Raw genomic sequence first — 19,594 nt, forward strand, 5'->3', positions numbered from 1 at the left:
TCTGTGCGATGTCAGTTCCCACACTTGTCTGAATCACAACGTTAAATGGTCAGCATTTAGTCAATTTCCACTAGATGAAATTTACATTTGACAATTTTACACAGTAGGCTACATCATCCTGCTGACCTGTAATCCTAGGCTTTTCGTGTTATTTTCACCAACAGTCGTGAAGCACCAGTTCTACATCATGTCATAGTTTAAACATACTTTAATAAGTATGCAAACTCTGTAGCCAATGCTGTTTCTGACTTAAAGTCAAGTAACTGCATTGATTTTAACGGGGAACTCACGCACCCACACTGATGATGATGTTGAACATGATGATGATGATTTGTGATTTAATCTGAAAATAATTTGCCGCGGTGAATTAGTCCGGATGATTTAAGATGAAGTCGTAAAATATAGTCACAAAAAGAAAACAAGTTTCTTGTGCACAGATACAGAAACCATCAGCACTTGACATCTGCGAGTTTGCGCACTTAATGGCTAGAGGCTGGCGTCAGGTGAGCAGAAGAGCGTCAAGGTGGAGGGAATGACACTGGAACTTCCGCACGTGGTTTTCAAAATAAAAAATAGTTACTATAAAACCACGGAAATCAATTCTAAATTCCTATTTAATTAAAAGTCAGAATGATTTTCTTCAGGTTTATCATTTGGCAAAAGTAAACTCTGCGTTAGATGCCCCTTTTCACACGATTTCACACAAATTAAGGATATTGTGATCGCTGACACGATAGTAGTATTTGCTTTAACATTATTGCACCTTGACAAACTCAATTTATAAATTAAGAATAATGGTCTAACACCCATCTTAACATTTTAAGAATTTATTCTATTCAGTTAATATTCTCTACAAATTCATAGTGTAATTAGTGATTTTCAGTGGGGCAAAGTGGATAACTGCCAAGGAGCCTCGTAAATGGGAGGCTCAGGTTCACAGTTGCTCATGGTAAGTCTGTTATTTGCAGGTTTGTTTGGGAATTTGCTCTACTAAAGTACAATATCAACTAAGGCGGGTTGATTAAGCAATTAAATCTTTATTTGCCGACCAAGTCCAACATTTGGCACAGAAAAGCAAGGTAATATAAACTACTGTACTAACTAAACTATTAAAAAATTAAACAAACAACAGAAACTTCACATGAAATATCCAGGGGTGGGAAGTGACTGAGTACATTTACTTTAGTACTGTACTTAAGTACAAATTGAGGTACTTGTATTTAATTTGAGTATTTCCATTTTCTTTCTACATTATATTTCTGCTCCAATTGATTTTAGAGGCAAATGCTTTACTTTTTACTCCACTACATTTATTTGGTCGCTTTAAAAATGTCTTACTTTGCAGATTCAAATTATTAAAACAAAATATGATTCACAAATGAATTCTGATGTATTATTGTGATTCTTAGACATGAATTAATCAATAATTATAACAAAATAATATATATTATTCTGAAATGAACCATTCTGTATAGTGAGTGCTTGTACTTTTGGTACTTCAAATATATTTTGATGCTAATACTTCTTTGCGTTTTGTACTTTTACTTGCATTCTCAAGTACTTAAATACTAAAAAACTGTTACTTGTTAGAGAGTGTCTCTAAACTGTGGTATTGCTACTTTACTCACGTAAAAGCTTGAAGTACTTTTTTCCACAACTGGAAACAACACATTCATAAAGCTCAGATAGATAATAAAATAAAAACAAAGCAATAAATATATGTAAAAAAATACAATCAGTTATCCATTTATTTTAAACATACAAATAAATAGAAATATCAAAATAAAATATTAATACAATTAGTTATTTTAGGTTGTATTCAGTTCATAACCTATCAAGTGTTTGAGCTCATCCATTAATTTCAGTAACCGTGCATGGAAAGGTACTCAACCGAGACTGAAGCTTTTATTTTGAAGGCGATGCGGCTGGTTTCCTCTCTCACAGTGTGGATCTTTTGTGTGCGCTGATGCGGTGTGAATCGGAGTCCGGAGGAAGATAACGGGTGCTGCCACTCGAGATAAGAAAGATCGCTCTGCCTCGTATACTGATGTGCATACGTCGTGTGTACTCTGTGTAGCGTTCGTCTAACTTGCAGCGTTGATCCGAGGTCCGGCCCGGACCGCCTCCCGTTCATATTCGTTAATGGGAGCCCAGTAGCTAGCTTAACTTGACGACGACGATGGTGGTGGTGATGATGATGGTGGTGATGATGATGATGGTGCATCGGTGGATTTATCCCGGTGTCTCCGACTGAGATGGAGCCAGCGACGCTCAAGTGGTGCTGCCTGCTAGCTAGCTAGCGAGCTCATAGTGCCCGCCGGGAGACACCGTGCCCGAGCAGCCCTGGATAACGTTAGCTAAATGGGTGCAGCTGCAGTTTTACCTCACGGGGTTTGTTGTAACGTTAGCGGACGTTTCCACCGCTCTCCCTGGGTTTGATAGAGAGGGACCATGTCAACTAGCAAAATTGCTAACTTAACCATTTAGGAAAGCTACACGTGATACAGTTGATCTCGCTCCAGCAATTAGCTACATCACCGACCGTCCTTGGATGCTTCAGTGACATTAATTGGGTGAGTAACACGAGTTACCGGACTTTTACTAAATCAAAGGGTCGGGCTATATTCTGGATGAAACACAGGAATATTGGGCTTTGCACCAGCCTGCAGACATCCAGCGCCCGAGTTAACAATTGGTGCCGTCTCACAAAATACCTCAGCTTCTAAGCTTAATGACTACCTTTATTATATGTGGCAGTATGTTTCGCAAAAATGATATACCCGACAGGTTGTGTCACTTGACACGTTTCTTATCATCTGCCCCCCCCCTATGTTATGCTAACTCAGCCTAATGCTAGCTAGCATGTCAAGAAGTACTCGACCACGTCCCTTTCGACTGGTCCTTTTATGGTCCTGTCTTTGCATGCATTACTGGTACGGCTAGGCAGCCACCTCTCAGGCGGTCACGAATACCAAACAGCTACGGTCCAGAATAAATCCCCTTGAATAATAATCAGAGGATAGCGTCCACTACGCGGGTTTCATTTAAATTCCGTGAAATAGCCTCACCCTCAACCGGTTCGCGACGAACCCTCTCCTCGGTGTATGGCACAACGTTGGGTCATTCTGCGCATTTGTGTCCTGTTCGGGGCAAGTCCGTTTGTTTACAGGAAGGATAACGTTATGTACACACATGACTCGTTTTGTCTTTTGTCAAACAAGCCGAGCCGAGACGGTAACGGCTGCTGTGTCTCTGTTACAGACGGTGTGTATCAGAATGGCACAGCTCTTGGACGGGGCCGGCAAACTGGGCTGGGTTCTGCTCAAGTCTGTGATCCGTTTTGTGTTTATGTTCCTCAACAACTGTGTAGCCATCCCATCCTACTGCCTGTACCTGCTGCTTCTCCAGCCACTGAGAATATGGGACAGCTCCACTTTCTGGCACATTGAAGGAATCATGTTCAAATGGTTGCTGGCCATGGTGTCTTCGTGGGGCTGGATTGCAGGCTACACAGGTAAGAGAGAGTGTCATTCATAACCGTTGCCATTATTCCATGTGCTTCCTTGCATCCAGAGATATATTTTGGACGCTGGACCTAATGGTAGCAGCTTACTGATGCGTAAGCATGCACAAAATTGCTCTGACACCAGTTAAGTTGCACCCCAGCCCCTGTCTGTGCTTCATGAATTTACATTCGAGTCACAGAGATAAGCAGCTGTTTCATGGGAAAAATATAAACCCGATTAAACCCATATTATTAAACAGCAATTACTGTTGTTGTGAAGGTATATACAAAATCATGCCTCAATATTTTTCTTGTGTTGTACAAAGGACCAAGGACATACTTACCTTGAAAAACGTTGCTTAGTCTGTTTTCATTTGTGTAGTTATACAAGGTCAAATTTTTATTTTTTGTGAATCTGGTACTATCTAGCATCCATTTACAAGAGCCAAAACAAATAATTGATTAACCATACTGTTTTGATAACTGAGTTATTGTTTCAGGCGGTTTTGAAGAGAAATACCAGATATGCTAGTTCCAGATTCTCAAATGTGAGGATTTGCTGCTTTTTCTTTGTCCTTTATGACAGTAAATGAATTACCTTTGTGTTTTTGGACTTTTGATTGGACAAAACAAGACATCTGAAGACATCACCTTGGGCTCCTGAAATTGTGATGTGAAATTTCCCAGTTTTTGATATTTCATAGTCCAATCAATTAATCAAGCTTAAAGGATAATGAAAATAATTATTAGTTGCGGCCTTAGATTTTTTTTGATTTACTAAATACAGTCAAGGCGCAGGATTTTTTTTTTTTTTTTTTGTAATTGTACAGAGAAAGTACAAAAACATACTTTCCTGACCCACATGCTAGAAGAACAGTGGGATATCGTCAGCATTTGTTGATTCCTCTGAGCTGGCTGGTTGAATATCTTGAAGTGATTCAGGCTGTTGGTGGTGTTTGGTTGCACAGAGCTGCGAGCAATTGCTTACAAATTGCTAAGTGGTGAACATGGGGAGCAACAAGGCGCACTGATTAATAATGCAAAGCTTTCAGCCTATAGAACACCTGGCCTTTTGTTGAGTAATATGTGTTAAGGACCTGTGAAAGTGTTTGGAAGTGAGCTACCTTACGGTTGTTTCACGTGAATGGTGACTGTTTACTTTCGACAATTAGATATAACAAATACTGAATTTTTTATACATTTGTACATTTAGCTTTGTGTTTTAGGCTATGTTCAAACAGCAGATGGGATGGTCCAAATCTTTTTTTCTTTTTTTATATATATTCTCTGTCTCTGTGACATGTATCTGTTTTATTATTACAGTGTAAAACTGAAAAACTTAACCTCTTTTAATGCTGATTTTGGTCCTTATTCTGACACAAACCAGATTTTATCTAATGTGACCTCAGTCTAAACAGACATGTCAGAATTTATGCATTTTTGCAGATACGGTCGATCATCAGTCAGTTATTAAGGAAAAGTGAGGTATCAGGCTACATAGTCATTTAAATGTAACTTCGATGCAGCAAAACCCATGTGATGTATATAAAAAAGATGACCGAATGGTGCCACAGGGCAATGTGAGCGCAAAGTTAAGAGCCTTAGAATGAACTTAAAAGAAGACACAGACTCAAACAAAAGAAGCGTTTTACAAAGAGACACACATAAGCAGAGATAAGCCCAAGTATGATGCAGTGCAGCAGCAGCATGATGCACTGTCACTTGAATTAAAATGCCCTGATTTTTATTTGTATACTTCTGCACAAACATGCCAGGTGTTAAATCTTTGTTGTTGTTTGGCACATGTGACTTGTTTAGACTGCTATCAGATACTGGCCACGTCATAAAAAAACTGAACAGACTTGACAGAACACGAGATCTGAGCACTAAATTAGTACAGAACAATAAATGCCCGCGTTATAAAATCTAACATTAATATAAACATAACATTAAATAGACAATTCCAGCCGACGGGTCAGCATGCAGTAGCAGTAGACCTGCAGAATGTGCGAGCATCAGTGTTATGGCCTGCACTCAAGGCTACTGGGACAAGGGTGGGTGAATTAACCCTGTTACCTTTCCCTCACGAGGCAGTCCTGTGTAGCCACCAGCTCCCTGCACTGTGTGAATGACCTTTGAATCTGGACAACACATACCACTCGAAAGCGTTGTGTTTTGTCCAAGGTCACACCGTTACTGTCACACTTACACCTTTTTTACACCAAAATTAGCACGTATATGTGGGTTTTTAAACCGATTAACCCAGTAAAAAAAAGTGATTGAACCCTTTCTCATTGCAAGTAGACAAGTTTGCCTTCCTGTTTTTTTGTTGTTGTTGTTTTGTTTTGTTTTTTTCCCCCTGGTGTGTAATGTTCGACATCACGAATGCACCGGGTTAGTAAACAGTAGAAAGCAGCATGGAGGCTAGAGACTATCTAACAGCATTTACTTACTTACTCTCACCTCGCTCTCTGGCCAGTGTTGCATCTTGCAGTGTTGCATACGAAGAACAAAATTGCTGTTGCATGTTGTTCCAGTAGACTGTTTAAAAAAAAAAAAAAAAAGAAATACAACAAAATTTTCCTGGCTATTACGCGCCTGCGTCCGCAACGGCAACGCGCGTCATAGCATCGTGCCAGAAAAGGGGGCGAAAATTAGCATGTCCAGACGGGTGTCATGTTTCCATCACTGCCCATCAGCGCTGGAGCCGATTTAAATACCTGTGCCTACTGGAGAGTCATTCGACCTGGGAATGAATGCCGATCGTACCCTTTCCCGCTGAAGATAAAAGCCAGATGTTAGATGGGTTTGAGTGGGGGTTTTTTTTTTCCAGTGTGAAAGAGGCTTTACAGTACATCTTTTCCCTCATTCTTTCCAAGTAACAGCTGTAAATTATGTATGTATATATGTAAAGGTACAGACTCATCCTAGCTGCTTGCATGTTTTATTTATGACGCGCATATAGGCAAATATTAAATTCTGTTAAAATTGTTCCAGATGGAACATAGATTTTTGGATCGCTGTTTTATTCAGCCTGCGCTTGCACTCAAGCTTAGATGTATGTCAGTGAAACATGAATACTTATTCACAGCATGACACACTACAGTCTGGAAGCTGAGCTTTGGTCAACTATCAGACATGAAGGATGTTGCATCACCTCCACCGCAGAGGCAAGAACAATGGTGCTTTGTAGATAACATAGGTCATGTTATCACTACCACACGCTGCCGTATTCTGTATATTCTTAATCATTGGGTGAATTTGTTACAAAAGATACAATAATTTTGCAGAGGATTTGTTGGAAAAGTTTGTAGCCTGACCCCCAAACTGAACCAGAAGTTAAATCTCCAACTTCAAATGGAGGCTTTGTTTGTATCATTAATTAGATGGTTAGTGTGACTGTGGGAGTGTGAGGTGAATGCACTCTGTTATTCCCAAGTGGGTATCATTAAATGTTTATTGAACTCTAGCTGAATCTCATCTGAGAGCTACATCCTGCAGGCCTACAGCAGGACTGATGAATGTTTTGCCTAATTAAATTCACAGGGGTGTGTACAAGAATGTTTTTTTGTTTTTTTAACGTAGCACTAAAGAGACAAGATCAGATTTGCTCTTTAGGTGTTGGTTTTCTTAGTTTAACATCAAAGACAGGCTGTAATTTTTTGACCAGAGGAAGGTGTTTAAACCACTCTTCAGGCGGGTTAACCTGTGAGAAGCAATGAAGCAAATAGCCTCAGACAGAAGACTTTTCTTTGGTAGCTGCAAAAGGAAATCAGGAAGTCTTCAGTGCGCTGATATTCATCCGGTTATTCTTGTAGAAATCTAGTAATGACAACTAGTGGAGTTGAGCTCAGCTCTCAGTGAGTAAGGTCAGACCGCTCCCCAGTGATATGGCTTTAAGTGTTTCTTTATCCAAAACTAAAACAACCGAGCTTCACCCCTACTGAAGATACTCTTTTCACTTAAGAGCAGGCTGACCCTAGCCAAGCTAATAAGCTTCACTTCAGCTGCTAGCTTGACCGTTTCACTTCGCAGTGCATCATAAACCGCTTTCCCAAACCGACAGTGTTTTATGTTGTTATATAATGGCACTGTAACATCAGCTAACATCAGGTACTTGTATCTCATTATTGAGACTACAGTTGTATGACCGCTGTGCAGTTTTGTGTTCTGCTGATGCCCCTTTCTTCAGTCAACAGCGTATTTTGACTTAAATGCTGTACATTGCTCTATTTTTGTGCGTTCGTTCGGTTTTTGTCTGCAGAAGTACAACACAGATTCACTGTGTCGTTCCTGCAAAAAGTTATGGTAGTTACAGTTTGTTAACCCACTTTGCAAAAATGATTCTTGCTTATTTGAAAACTACATTTCAGAGACCTGTCAGCTTCATGTGTGAAGTATGAACCATCCTGGAATTAATAAAAACAATGTGTCTGGACAGTTACACAAGCTTCCTCAAAGCCACCCGAGCTAAAACATTTTAAGAGACGCTCTTGTACTGTGTTTAGTGGAATGACTGTTACGTGGTTATTTGCTTGTATGGCCATTCGACCTGACCCGCTTTCCCTGTTGTTGACAAAAGCAGTGCATCTGTATGAGGTCTGATCAGACTGTCTCTCTCACAAACACACCAACACACACACACTCACACACACACACACACACACACACACACAGCAGTGGAAACAAACGGGTGCACTAAAGATTGCAGGATTAGGTTTTTATTGCATGTTCTATGAGTGGGTGGTCCGTTGGACCTGTGAAGAGATCGAAGATGGTGACTGTAAGATTGGAGACATTGCGCACTTGTTTCCTAGTTACAAATGATGTTCCCTGTCTTTGATCATATCAGGAATGGGATGTATGGCCAGAGTAACTTGGTTATTTATGCCCGTGTATACGTGAATATAACAGACATACAGACTTCTGATCTGTCTACTGTCCTCACAGTCATCTTTTATCTCTGGAAGTTTTCTTTACTCTCTATACCAGCTCAGCTTCAATTAATCGATCAGTCAACTGAAGGAAAATTAATCTGTAACTATTTTGATAATCAATTAATTGTTTATTCAATTATTCAAGGAAAAAATGCAGAGGTTCCAGGTTCTATATAGTACAGTATAGTAAATCAAATATTTTTAGGGTTTTGACTGTTGCTCAGACAAAACAAAACATTAAATAACGTCACCACAGACCGTTAATCAATAACGGAAATAATCGTTTGTTGCAGCATAAATCTCAATAGTTGATGATGATTCCAATTTGGTTAGACTTGTTGCATTTCACCACTGACTGCATAGATTTGGTTTCTCCATCTTATCACTAGTAATGGACAAGCAATAATCCAGCCTTTCCTCCACTTAAATTGACCAACATGTAAATTATATTGTTTAGAGTGATTATTCAGTCGGCAAAAAATTAATTGGCAACAATTTGGATAATCGGAGTGCCAAATATTCAGTAGTTCCAGTTTCTCAAATGTGAGTGTTTGCTGGTTTTCTTAGTTTTCTATGATAGTGAACTGAATGTCTTTGGGTTTTGGACTGATGGTCTGACTAAACAAGCCATTTGAACATGTCAAAATGGGCTTTGGGGAAACTGTAGTTGTCATTTTTCGTCATTTCATAAACCAAACAGTTACTTAAGAAAATAATCTGCACTTGAATTAATAGTGAAATGATGGTGTTGTTTTTCTGAATTACTACTACATACATCACTGAAGACAAAAATGCTTCTGTGTTGATAGAAGAGTTTCCAGAGACCAGTGTTAGGTGTTTAGATGCAACAGTGCCCCCCCACCTTTTTTTTTTTTTTAAATAAATAAATAAAACAACTGGGGTTGCATCTTATTATTTTCATTATCAATTAATGTATCACTGATTGACTGTTTGGTCTATAAAATATCAGAGAGTAGGTAAAAGTCTCCTTTATAATTGCTCACAGTCGATGGTGATTTATTTTTATCACTTGTTTTATTCAACCAAATGTCCAAAACCCTAAGACTTTCACTTTACTGTCATGTATGACGAAAAAAACATTAAATCCTCACATTTGAGGGAATTGGTTGGGCTTCTTTTTTTTTTTTTTACCTTTTAAAAATGACTAAAATTATTAATCTATTATCAAAATAGTTGCAAATTAGCATTCTTTTGATCAGTTAATCGGCTAATCATTGTCGCTCCAAATCCAACTAGCGTAAGGTTCATCAAAATCCGGAGAAAAGCTTGACACATTTATATGTATTTGGTAACTTGGATTTCAGTGTTCCTGTAAACGTTTCGGAGTGATCAGATTTCAGGTGTGCTAAGCAGTAGGTACTATAGGGCTGGGGTAAATCCAGTGTGGATCATCTCACTTTGAAGCTAAAATGGATACTGCTCTTCACCTGTTAAAGCCTCTCTATTGCTTAGACATGCCCAATGAAGGGTTATCAGTTACTTAGCTGATTGGACTTGTTCTGTGAACTGTGTGGGTGTGCACAGATCATCTTCGATTGACATGCCTTTACTGCTCTGAACTGTCTTTATGATTCTTTTCAGTATATTATGAACCTTAAGTGAGCTCCATCATACGTTATATATTTGTCAAGTTATGGCTGGTAGTCTTCTGTTTTGAAGTGAACATTCCTGGTACTTTGAATGATTAATCTGTGAGCTAGGTCTGTGTGATCGATGCAAAGAAGGAAAGTCCAGAAGCACTGCAAGAATAAGATGCAAACATGTATCTTTTGATAGAATCTACTGTGAAAATGCCGCTCTGAGACCATTAGTTGTTTGCACTTTTGAAGGCTTTTATTTAGGGAGAGGACACTTTTGGTGTCTTTCCAACAGACTTTTGTAAAAGTTCAATGTGTATAGTGAAGGAAAACATAATCTAGGTCTAAATACAGATGCAGTCATTTCCTGTAGCACAAGTGAAGGAGGCGAACCAGCGTAGAATAATGGCCCTGCAGCTCCAGTCCAGCTGAAAGGGCAATAGCATGAATAGGAATTAACATCAATTTTGTTCTGAGGCCCTGAAACATGTTTGCATACGTTGAGGCTGATGTTTCACTCCCTAGTGTACAGGAGGACTGTTGGGTAATGATGTGGTAAATCAATATTTTAATATTTATGTGTTGTGATGTAATTGATATAGCGTAGCAACAGCCAGCTCCGACAACTATACAGCTGTGCTCCATAGACTCTCTGGCAGTTGTTTGGAATTTTCATCATTTTCAGGTTGGTTTTGTTGATTTCAAACTAGTCATGGTCAAATGTTGTGCCTGGGGCACATGTAACAGTGATACCGCTCAAAGTAAGTCCGATCAGATGGGCGCAAAAACCCTCCGGAGCTAGCATTAGCAGAGTACAGCATATCAGTCATTAACTTTTACTTCTATGCTACGCTAGCTACTGAAGTTATACTGAATGTATACACATGCAGCTTTTCCTGTTTAATGATTTACCAGTGAACCTACCCTGCTTTAAAGGGACCATGTTGCTCCTTAACTTAATAGTCGTTCTCGCTCAATTGCCAGGCGATGCGGTGGTTCACTTTTACATTGTAATCTGTAGGCTTAGCTTCTGTCTTTAACTTTTTAATGTGTTTTTGCTGCCGAATCAGTTGGACATCCTGGACATATCCCTCAAACGAATTCTGTAAACCCTTCTGTTTGTTTCTCTCTGAAATGGCGTTTTTGTTTTTCCAAACAGTTCTTCAGGGAGTGCAGTTAGTTACAGTGTGGGCTCCATGCTCTCTCCGAAAGCTTGACGGACTGGCAGCTAACGACAAAGAGGTGGGGCTTGTTAGACCATGGCCTTAATATTTGTTTTACATATTTGGTAAATGCTGAATAGCCTGCCATTTTTAGACAATTTAATCCCAATTTATGACTTGGCCTTCAGGGCATTGTTCAGACTTTTCTCATATTTAGAGACATCTGTGCTGTTGGACAGTTCCAAAAGAGTGGCTGACACTATTGCCCCTAGCCTAGCCACATGAGCAGGGTAACTCTGGGGACAGCAAGGTTGGTCAGCCCACCACCGTATTCCAGACTGAATATCTCAAGAACTATTGGTTGAATTGCCATGATATTTTGTGGAGTTATATTTCTGGTTCCCAAAGGAACGGAAAGGAATCCTACTGACTTTGGTAAACCCTCTGACTTTTCTTCTGATGCCGTGAGGATGATATTTGTGCCTCAGAGTTGAATGTCTCAAATTGTTGACGAGATTGCCATGCAGGTGGGTGTTGACATTCATGGTCTTTTGGACGGTTTCCTCACTTTTAATCCATTCAATACTTAGGTTTATGTATCAGACAGTTTCATTTTCTTTACGCTGAGCATTACAGCTTCACCTGGCCTCTAGTATGGCTGAAGACTCTTATGAGCCGTTCACATATATGTATTCAACAAACTGGGAGAGCGACAGCTGCTATTCATTGTGAACGAGACCTGGATTTACAGCCTTTCTTTCCCTGCTGACCTCGGCCGATTCAGAAAGCGCCCAGCTACGCTACAGGGGAAGGTTAAGAAATGCTCGACATAATCCAAATATGCATGGGCACACTGTGAGCAAAGGCAGCCTGGTGGTGAAGTGGTTAGCCGTGTTTTCCCACATTAAGAAGTTTCTGGGTTCGAACCTGCCTAACGACTAGGGTCCTTCAGTGTGGAGTTTGCATGTTCTCCCTGTGCCTGTGTGGGTTTCCTCCAGGTACTCTGGCTTCCTCCCACAGTCCAAAGACATGCAGGTTAGGTTAACTGTCAGTTAAAATTTCACCTCTCTACTTTGCTTTGCCACACAGGTCTTGTGTGGCAAAGCTCTTTTTTCTTTTCGGCAGTACTTAAGTGTGGACAGGCACGATTGTGAAGGAAGAGCTGCATACCTTGTAGCATCTCTCTCCTCCTCTAGAGAGGGGGAAAGAGGCATAGCGTTGGGCAGCAAGGTCAGCAGTACACCGTTTAGCTGACCACCGATACCGGATTAGAAACTGTGCCTGCAGTGTGGCTGTCATCCTGCTACGCTAACTGTGTCATCTCTCAAAGACAATTTCCCTAATGAATTCTATCTGACAGATGACCCATCTCTGTGATATCATTTATGCGCCTCTCCCGCAACAATGGTGACTTCAGCGATCATGAAGGCACGCTCCTTATGAAATGACATTGCCTTCAGGGTATGTACACCCCACCCACCCCTGTCCAAGTGTCACAGAATTGTCATTTTTCTAGAAGTATGTTCTCGATTCCCGCCCTCATAGGGATTGATCTTCTTCTCTGAGGATAGGAGGCATGAAACCAAGGCCTAAATTGAGCATGCTAACAACTTGTCCCCCTCCTTTCCCTCTTTTTAAATCATTTTTTCTAACCCTATGGAGCTCTCCTTGTGAGGATGTGATGTTGAAAGATTCAAAAACATCCTGTGACTCCAGGCAACAGCATAGATAATGTGTCCAAGTGCATTCGAGAACATACAATGAACAATGATTACGAAGTGGCTGCTTATTTCGCATAGTCAATGCATACACCAGACAACAATAACATCCTCAAATGTCTGTTTAAGTGGCTGTCATATCTGTAACTGTAATATAATATTTTAAACCATAATAAGCAAGTGGGAGCTTCCTGCATTGAATGTTTGCAGGTATTTTTCAGGCTTGCAGCGATGGAGTGTCTTCTCCAATATCTACTAATGAACTGCTGAACAAACGGGGTGTGCATTGGCATTACATGACTAAATCTCAATGCGAACATTCTGAATAGCTAGCAGCAGGTACAGTGGGTTGAATTTCCAGGTGGAATGAGACAAGCTTGCAAATGTAATAACAAACTTGGCATTTTACTATGCTTCATATACAAAATGGTTAATCTGATGGGTTTCTTGAATTGCCTTTCTCCCGGGGTATGACAGGAGATCCTCATTCAGTGGAGTCTACACTTACATATTTGCATACTTTATAACGTAAAAGGCCTGCTGTATTTGGGTATCTGCCCACGTGGTACGTTCATAGTTGACACGATGAACAGATTTTAACAGTTTCATTTCAGCAAACCTCTTATTTCCCCGAGTAAAGTGAGCCTAGAATTGTGGGTGTCAGACATCATGGTAATTAAGAATGTTTTCAGTTTCTGTTCCTGAGAGTGGAACAGTCAGTGAAAAGCTTCCCTGAAGATGCAGTCAGAGGTCACATCTATTACCGGTAGCCTGATGCTGGTGTTTGGAAAACATTTTTTGATGACCTTGTGAAATTAAGCTGAAAAATCCCATATTCTCAGTAACCAACATCAGACTTTTCCCTTTCAGCTCAGCCAAGCTCTCCCCCGAGAGCCATGAGACACTGACAGCAAGTCTGTGTTACCTATCATATTGTTCATCATAATAGTGGTATAAACTTGATGTGATAGGAACAATATTGCAATGTTTTCAAATATTTATATCATGACTACGTATAGACGTAACGCACATGGCTGAAATCAAAGTTAGTTTTCTGTCTGCTCTGTTGTGGGAGAGTTAGATTTATAAAAGGAGCGATTTCTATACTGTAGAAGAGGTTAAATAACTCTAACTTTCCAGGCTATTTTTTTTGTTTTGTTTTTGTTTTCAGACTATGTTTAAGGCTAAGATTAGAGCTTCAATGATTAGATTGGTCAATCAATAGAAAATTACTCGTTTGTAATAAATAAATAAATAAATTAATTAATTAATTAACCGATTAATTGTGTTTTAACGAAAAATGCCAGAAATGTTCAAGTTTCTCCAAAATTACTATTTATTGCTTGTGTGTTTTTATATCATTGTAAACTGAATATCTTTGGGTTTAGACTGTTGGTCAGACAAAACGAGCTATTTGAAGAGATCACCTTGGACTCTGGGAAACTGTGATCAACATTTTTAATTTCTGACTTTTTATAGATAAAATGATTAATCGAGACAACAATCAGCACGTTAATCGATTCTTTGGGCTCTGTTTGCTGTGACAGATCCTCCATTTTTCCATCAATCGCGAGATTTGTGAGCAGAAACTCCACCACACATGGATATTGTTATGGCAAAAATACCTTGATATATCATGATATTTATGGCCATATTGCCAGCAGCAAGGTCTTGGCAGTCATTCTATTCAGGCAGTATATCAAATGTATTGTTTTTTGATTCTTTAGCCTCACACTTGTGTTGTGTGCTGCACTGACAAATCCTTTGTCACTGTGTTTTGCCCCAGTCTGCTTCAATCCATCTTCAAGATAAGTCTCGTTCAGCCATTCCCACCACTGTGACCATATGGCACACTGTGCTATTGCTCAACTAGATCTCACTACTCTTTTCACTTACTGTGCCAAGGCCACTGCTCCTAAAGAAAAAAAATCCACCCTTAAATGAGTGTTGAGCAATTTACTGTTATGGATGCCAAGAGCTATCTTTGTGTACTCCTTGTGTCATGACCTCTTTCATTTCCCAGAATGGCTTTTGACTGACTCCAAAGAAACTGCTTGACCTTGATAGGTACAAAGACAGAGTAGTAACTAATAAGAGCAAGAAAGTGAGTTTTTACAGTATGGCTAGTGTTATACTTTCCATATCCGCAAAGGTCCAAGTGACGTAAATATCGTCATCAGAGGGCGTACACGAGGCTCGGTTTGGGTGTCCATGTACCCTCCAATTTTTTATGACGGCCACTACGCCACAAGGGTACCAACCACGCATGGTCCATATAAAACAGACTTCATGTGGACCAGAAAGTAGCATAATAAGACGCTCGTGGTGTCCAGAGCTTTGTGTGTGTGTGTGTGTGTGTGTGTGTGTGTGTGTGTGTGTGTGTGCGTGTGTGTGTGTGCGTGTGTCTGCAAAGGAGTATAATTCTTAAGTGAACTGAAACATTAGCTGCATTGCATTCTGGTCTGTTAAGGCTGGAGGAATCACCATATCAACTTCTGCTATGATTAATTTTTCTGTGTTGCTGTGATCCTGCTCTTTGATTCAGAGTGACTGACAACAGAACCTGACATTTATTATCCCCCATCACAATGTGGCATCATTTTGTGTGTAACAGGAAAGTCATCCATTAAAAATAAGACAAGAACAACACTCAATAACAGAATAATCCCAGAATTGTAAGTTACACTGCCAGTTGTATTTTTTAAAATCACTGTTTTTGTTTCAAGGTGAATTTTTCCCTGAAAAAATCTTTGTCTCTATATGACTAATTGGGAAATTTGTCATATAGCATGTCAGCACAATCTTGTTTTGCTCTCCGTCCCTTAAACATTTTGTCATGCACCAAATATGTCTGTGTATTTTGCAGCTGTCTGCTATTGTGTTGGTGTCATGTTCTTGCTTAATTAAATGGGAAATTTGGTGTGTAAAATCAATTCCGATTCATCTTTATCTGCCAGAAAGCCTAAAGTTAACTCCCCCACAGAGAGGAAAGGTTCATTCACTCATTTGCATGACACAGGAATGGAGGCTGTTAGACCCTCCCAGAACTGTGGGCATTCCCAGTAAACGACTGCAGCCCAGCTGAATATTTCACCTCCTTGGTTCTCTGTTAATATACAGCGCTGCTGAAGTGTGTTTTAAATTGCAAAGGAAGCTTATGTGCTCTCCAGGAGGGCTATTGTTGTCACCCTTCATCTCACTCGAGATGCGTTTCCTCCTTTTGTTGTAGCTCCTGTGTGTCTCCCGTCAACAATCAGCTACAGGTGAATGGTTAGTGAAGTAGCCTGTATGCTCTCAATAGAGGCCTGACAATGTAAATCAGGGAAGAGAGAGCAGCGGGGCCATTGGAGATCCACTCCTGTAGCTGCTGATAGACACACTGGTCATTGTTGGGTTGAAAGCATTTGTCAAGTAGAAACACTGTATCACTGAGAATTAAAAACAGTAGCAAGAGTTCACTGATTTGCCACATAATGAAGGCCAATTCAAAACCTTTCCGTTTTTAATTATCCCCAATCATTAAGGGGTGTGCATCTCTCCTGTTCAGACGATTTAATACGTATCACGATACATGGTTCATGATCTAGTTCAAAAGTAATACAGAAACATTTGTAGAGGAAAGAAAGGAATTCAAAGCAGTTCTGACACGATTCAGCATTGATTTCATAATACAATTCAGTGTGTTCATTTTCAGTCATAAAATTAAAAAAAGAGTGTATTTACTCAATTTGAAATTCAGCTACTGAATCGGACTAACCCCCATGAACTCCAACATTTTAAACAGTAATAATTTTTTAGGTTATCCTCAAGGTTTTATTCTTCTGAATTTGACATTTTCAACAGAGATATATGGACCCGTATTTATGTGCTAAGCTTATGGCTTAACTTACTGCTTTCAACCAGGAGGAGTTTGGGGCCAGAAGTAGCGCTAGCTTCTTAGACTAGTGGCCTCGAAGTGACTGCTCTCATTGGTGACTTTAGCATGAGGGTTTGTCACCGTCTTACATGTGTAGCAAAATTTGTGGTTCCTCCAGCAGTTTTGAGATATTCAGGAAGCAGATCTATAGCAGGAAGCAGGTCATATCTCTACAAGATTTTTGTCTGATCAGAATTGTTCTGTGGGTAGATAAGACCTCAGTGTACCTGTGTGCAGTGTACCCTGCTTGATGTGCCTCTACTTGGCCCAAAGAACGGCAGCTTGCAGCTATATTTTGCTTTGTATTATTTTTATCACTTTGACAGCCAGCAAAGCACGGGTTCTGTCCTCAGCTGTACTTGGACACCTTATGTTGTTTCACTGAAGAAGAAAGCATTATTTAAGGATTCCAGACAAGCAAATAAACCTAATCTCCTGATTTAGCAGTATGTAGACGTAACCTTCTGCTTATCCAAAATGTTATTTCAGTCAGGGAGCTCCCATACCAACAAGTCCGCTGTTAATGTTACGTGTTGACACAAAGCCTGATTATTACGTCTTTAAACTGAGGCTGTTCAGACTGTAATCTTTGTGAAGTACCTGCTGTGTGCTTTACTAAAAATAAATTAATGCTACCTAAAAAAAGAAAAGAGTGCATAAGTGCAACTTCAGATATTAAGTAGAGATAATTATACTACAGGATACTTGTGGATTTAGGAGCTGCCTTCGAAAATCAGTTTGTTTTTGGCCCTGTTGTGTTCTACTTATTTGCATATTAACTTTTTAAAACCTGTTTAATAGTTTCCATGAACTTTGGCGGAAAGAGTTTTTGAGGTAGATCCAAATCCAGTTGCAGATTAGTGATTTCAAAAAGATTTCAAAACACTGTAGCATAGTCTTTTCATAGTGTCTTTTTTTTTTTCTTAACCTCTTATGAACTGCTGGACTTAGTTGAATTAAAAAAAAAAAAAAAAAAACTGTCTGCCGGACTCGGACCTACATGAACATGATAGAAAAGAGTTTTTTTTTTTTCGTTTTTTTTTTCTTTTCTTTTTTTTCTTCCTTCCCCAAAATGACTCGAGTATGCACTCCCTGAGATCTCTATTTAAAGGTACCCTATGGAGTTTTTGACCAGTAGTAGCACTATGGGGTAATGAGGACGACATAAGTACATGGATTTATATTATTTCACTTATTGACAGGTGGTGTTGATAACACACCAAGAAATGTTGCATTGCACCACAAAGGCAGTGAAGAAGAAGGCTGCTAGCTAGCAAACATGGATGTAAACCAACGTATGATTTTAAAATATTTTTAAAATTGCCTTTGCAAATGTTTTATGGGAGGAAAAAAATGCACTCAGTATGGATTTCTGGCTTCCTGCTTCCAAGGTGAATGGAGAAGGGGAAAAAGTCTGAAGACTTCAAACTCCCAGCAACAATTGTAGTTTAAAAAAACATTTTATGGTGAAACCAGTGCATTTTGGCTTGTAGATAGATGTATAATGTCAGATACATTATTAATCTTGAAGGAAATTAAGGATTTTGGTGTTCATCATGATGAAAATGCATTCATCGTGTTTGTTAGGCCTCAAACATACACACAGTGAGCTTTAGTGACAAATACTGAATGTAAACAGAAACTTTGTTTTAAGAAAACTCCACGGGGCACTTTTAAAAAAGAAAATCATTTGCACAGCCTGTTTAACCAAACTTTGTCTGTTTTGCCTTGCAGTAACGGAGTGGGGTGACGATGTACGGCCCATCTCCGAAGAGGAAGCCATGGTCATCGTCAACCACCAGTCCACAGGAGATGTGTGCACCCTCATGATGTGCCTGCAAGACAAGGGCACGGTAAGAACAGAGAGAAATGTATTAACTCATCGTATCCCTTTTAGGAAATCTAAGAATACCATGTGTCCTCAAATAAATATGGGTGTCACTGCTAACGGTCGGGGGCGTGGTTGCCAAGAACAAATGAAGGCCGAACCAGAGATACAGGCCAGGGAAAAAACAAGGGTGGATAAACTCCTGGTGCCTGTCATATAATGTACATGCCAGTATGTGACTGGTCATACACACAAGTTAAATTGATCGTATGTGTAGATTTAGGTTAGGCAATATTCTATTTTTTGAGTTTGGATTTTGCTTGCAGCTGAATCTGATCGTTATTAGATATTTGACTGTGCTGTCAATAGGAATGTCTATTAACATTTAACTTTTAAGAACACACTTTTAGATGGCAATTGCTGGTACTGCTAGCCATCTCTTGAAAAGATGGCCTGGCAATACTGTGATCTACTGTTATACACTTTGTTTTAAGAAAACTCCACGGGGCACTTTTAAAAAAGAAAATCATTTGCACAGCCTGTTTAACCAAACTTTGTCTGTTTTGCCTTGCAGTAACGGAGTGGGGTGACGATGTACGGCCCATCTCCGAAGAGGAAGCCATGGTCATCGTCAACCACCAGTCCACAGGAGATGTGTGCACCCTCATGATGTGCCTGCAAGACAAGGGCACGGTAAGAACAGAGAGAAATGTATTAACTCATCGTATCCCTTTTAGGAAATCTAAGAATACCATGTGTCCTCAAATAAATATGGGTGTCAATGCTAACGGTCGGGGGCGTGGTTGCCAAGAACAAATGAAGGCCGAACCAGAGATACAGGCCAGGGAAAAAACAAGGGTGGATAAACTCCTGGTGCCTGTCATATAATGTACATGCCAGTATGTGACTGGTCATACACACAAGTTAAA

At 39.8% G+C, this 19,594-nt stretch overlaps 1 protein-coding gene across 1 annotated transcript in view; it reads left to right on the top strand.

Moving 5' to 3' along the window:
* The first annotated feature begins 2,900 nt into the window (after window positions 1-2,900).
* Window positions 2,901-19,594, top strand: part of lpgat1 (lysophosphatidylglycerol acyltransferase 1) — a 46,127-nt gene continuing 29,433 nt past the window's right edge. Inside the window, exons 1-2 of the mRNA XM_040125701.1 lie at window positions 2,901-3,514; window positions 18,572-18,690. Of these exons, the coding sequence (XP_039981635.1) occupies window positions 3,193-3,514; window positions 18,572-18,690 (441 nt within the window). The 5' untranslated portion in view covers window positions 2,901-3,192. The remainder of the gene's footprint in view (window positions 3,515-18,571; window positions 18,691-19,594) is intronic.

This window comes from Xiphias gladius, chromosome 4 (assembly GCF_016859285.1).
Source record: "Xiphias gladius isolate SHS-SW01 ecotype Sanya breed wild chromosome 4, ASM1685928v1, whole genome shotgun sequence".
Lineage (NCBI taxonomy): Eukaryota > Metazoa > Chordata > Actinopteri > Istiophoriformes > Xiphiidae > Xiphias > Xiphias gladius.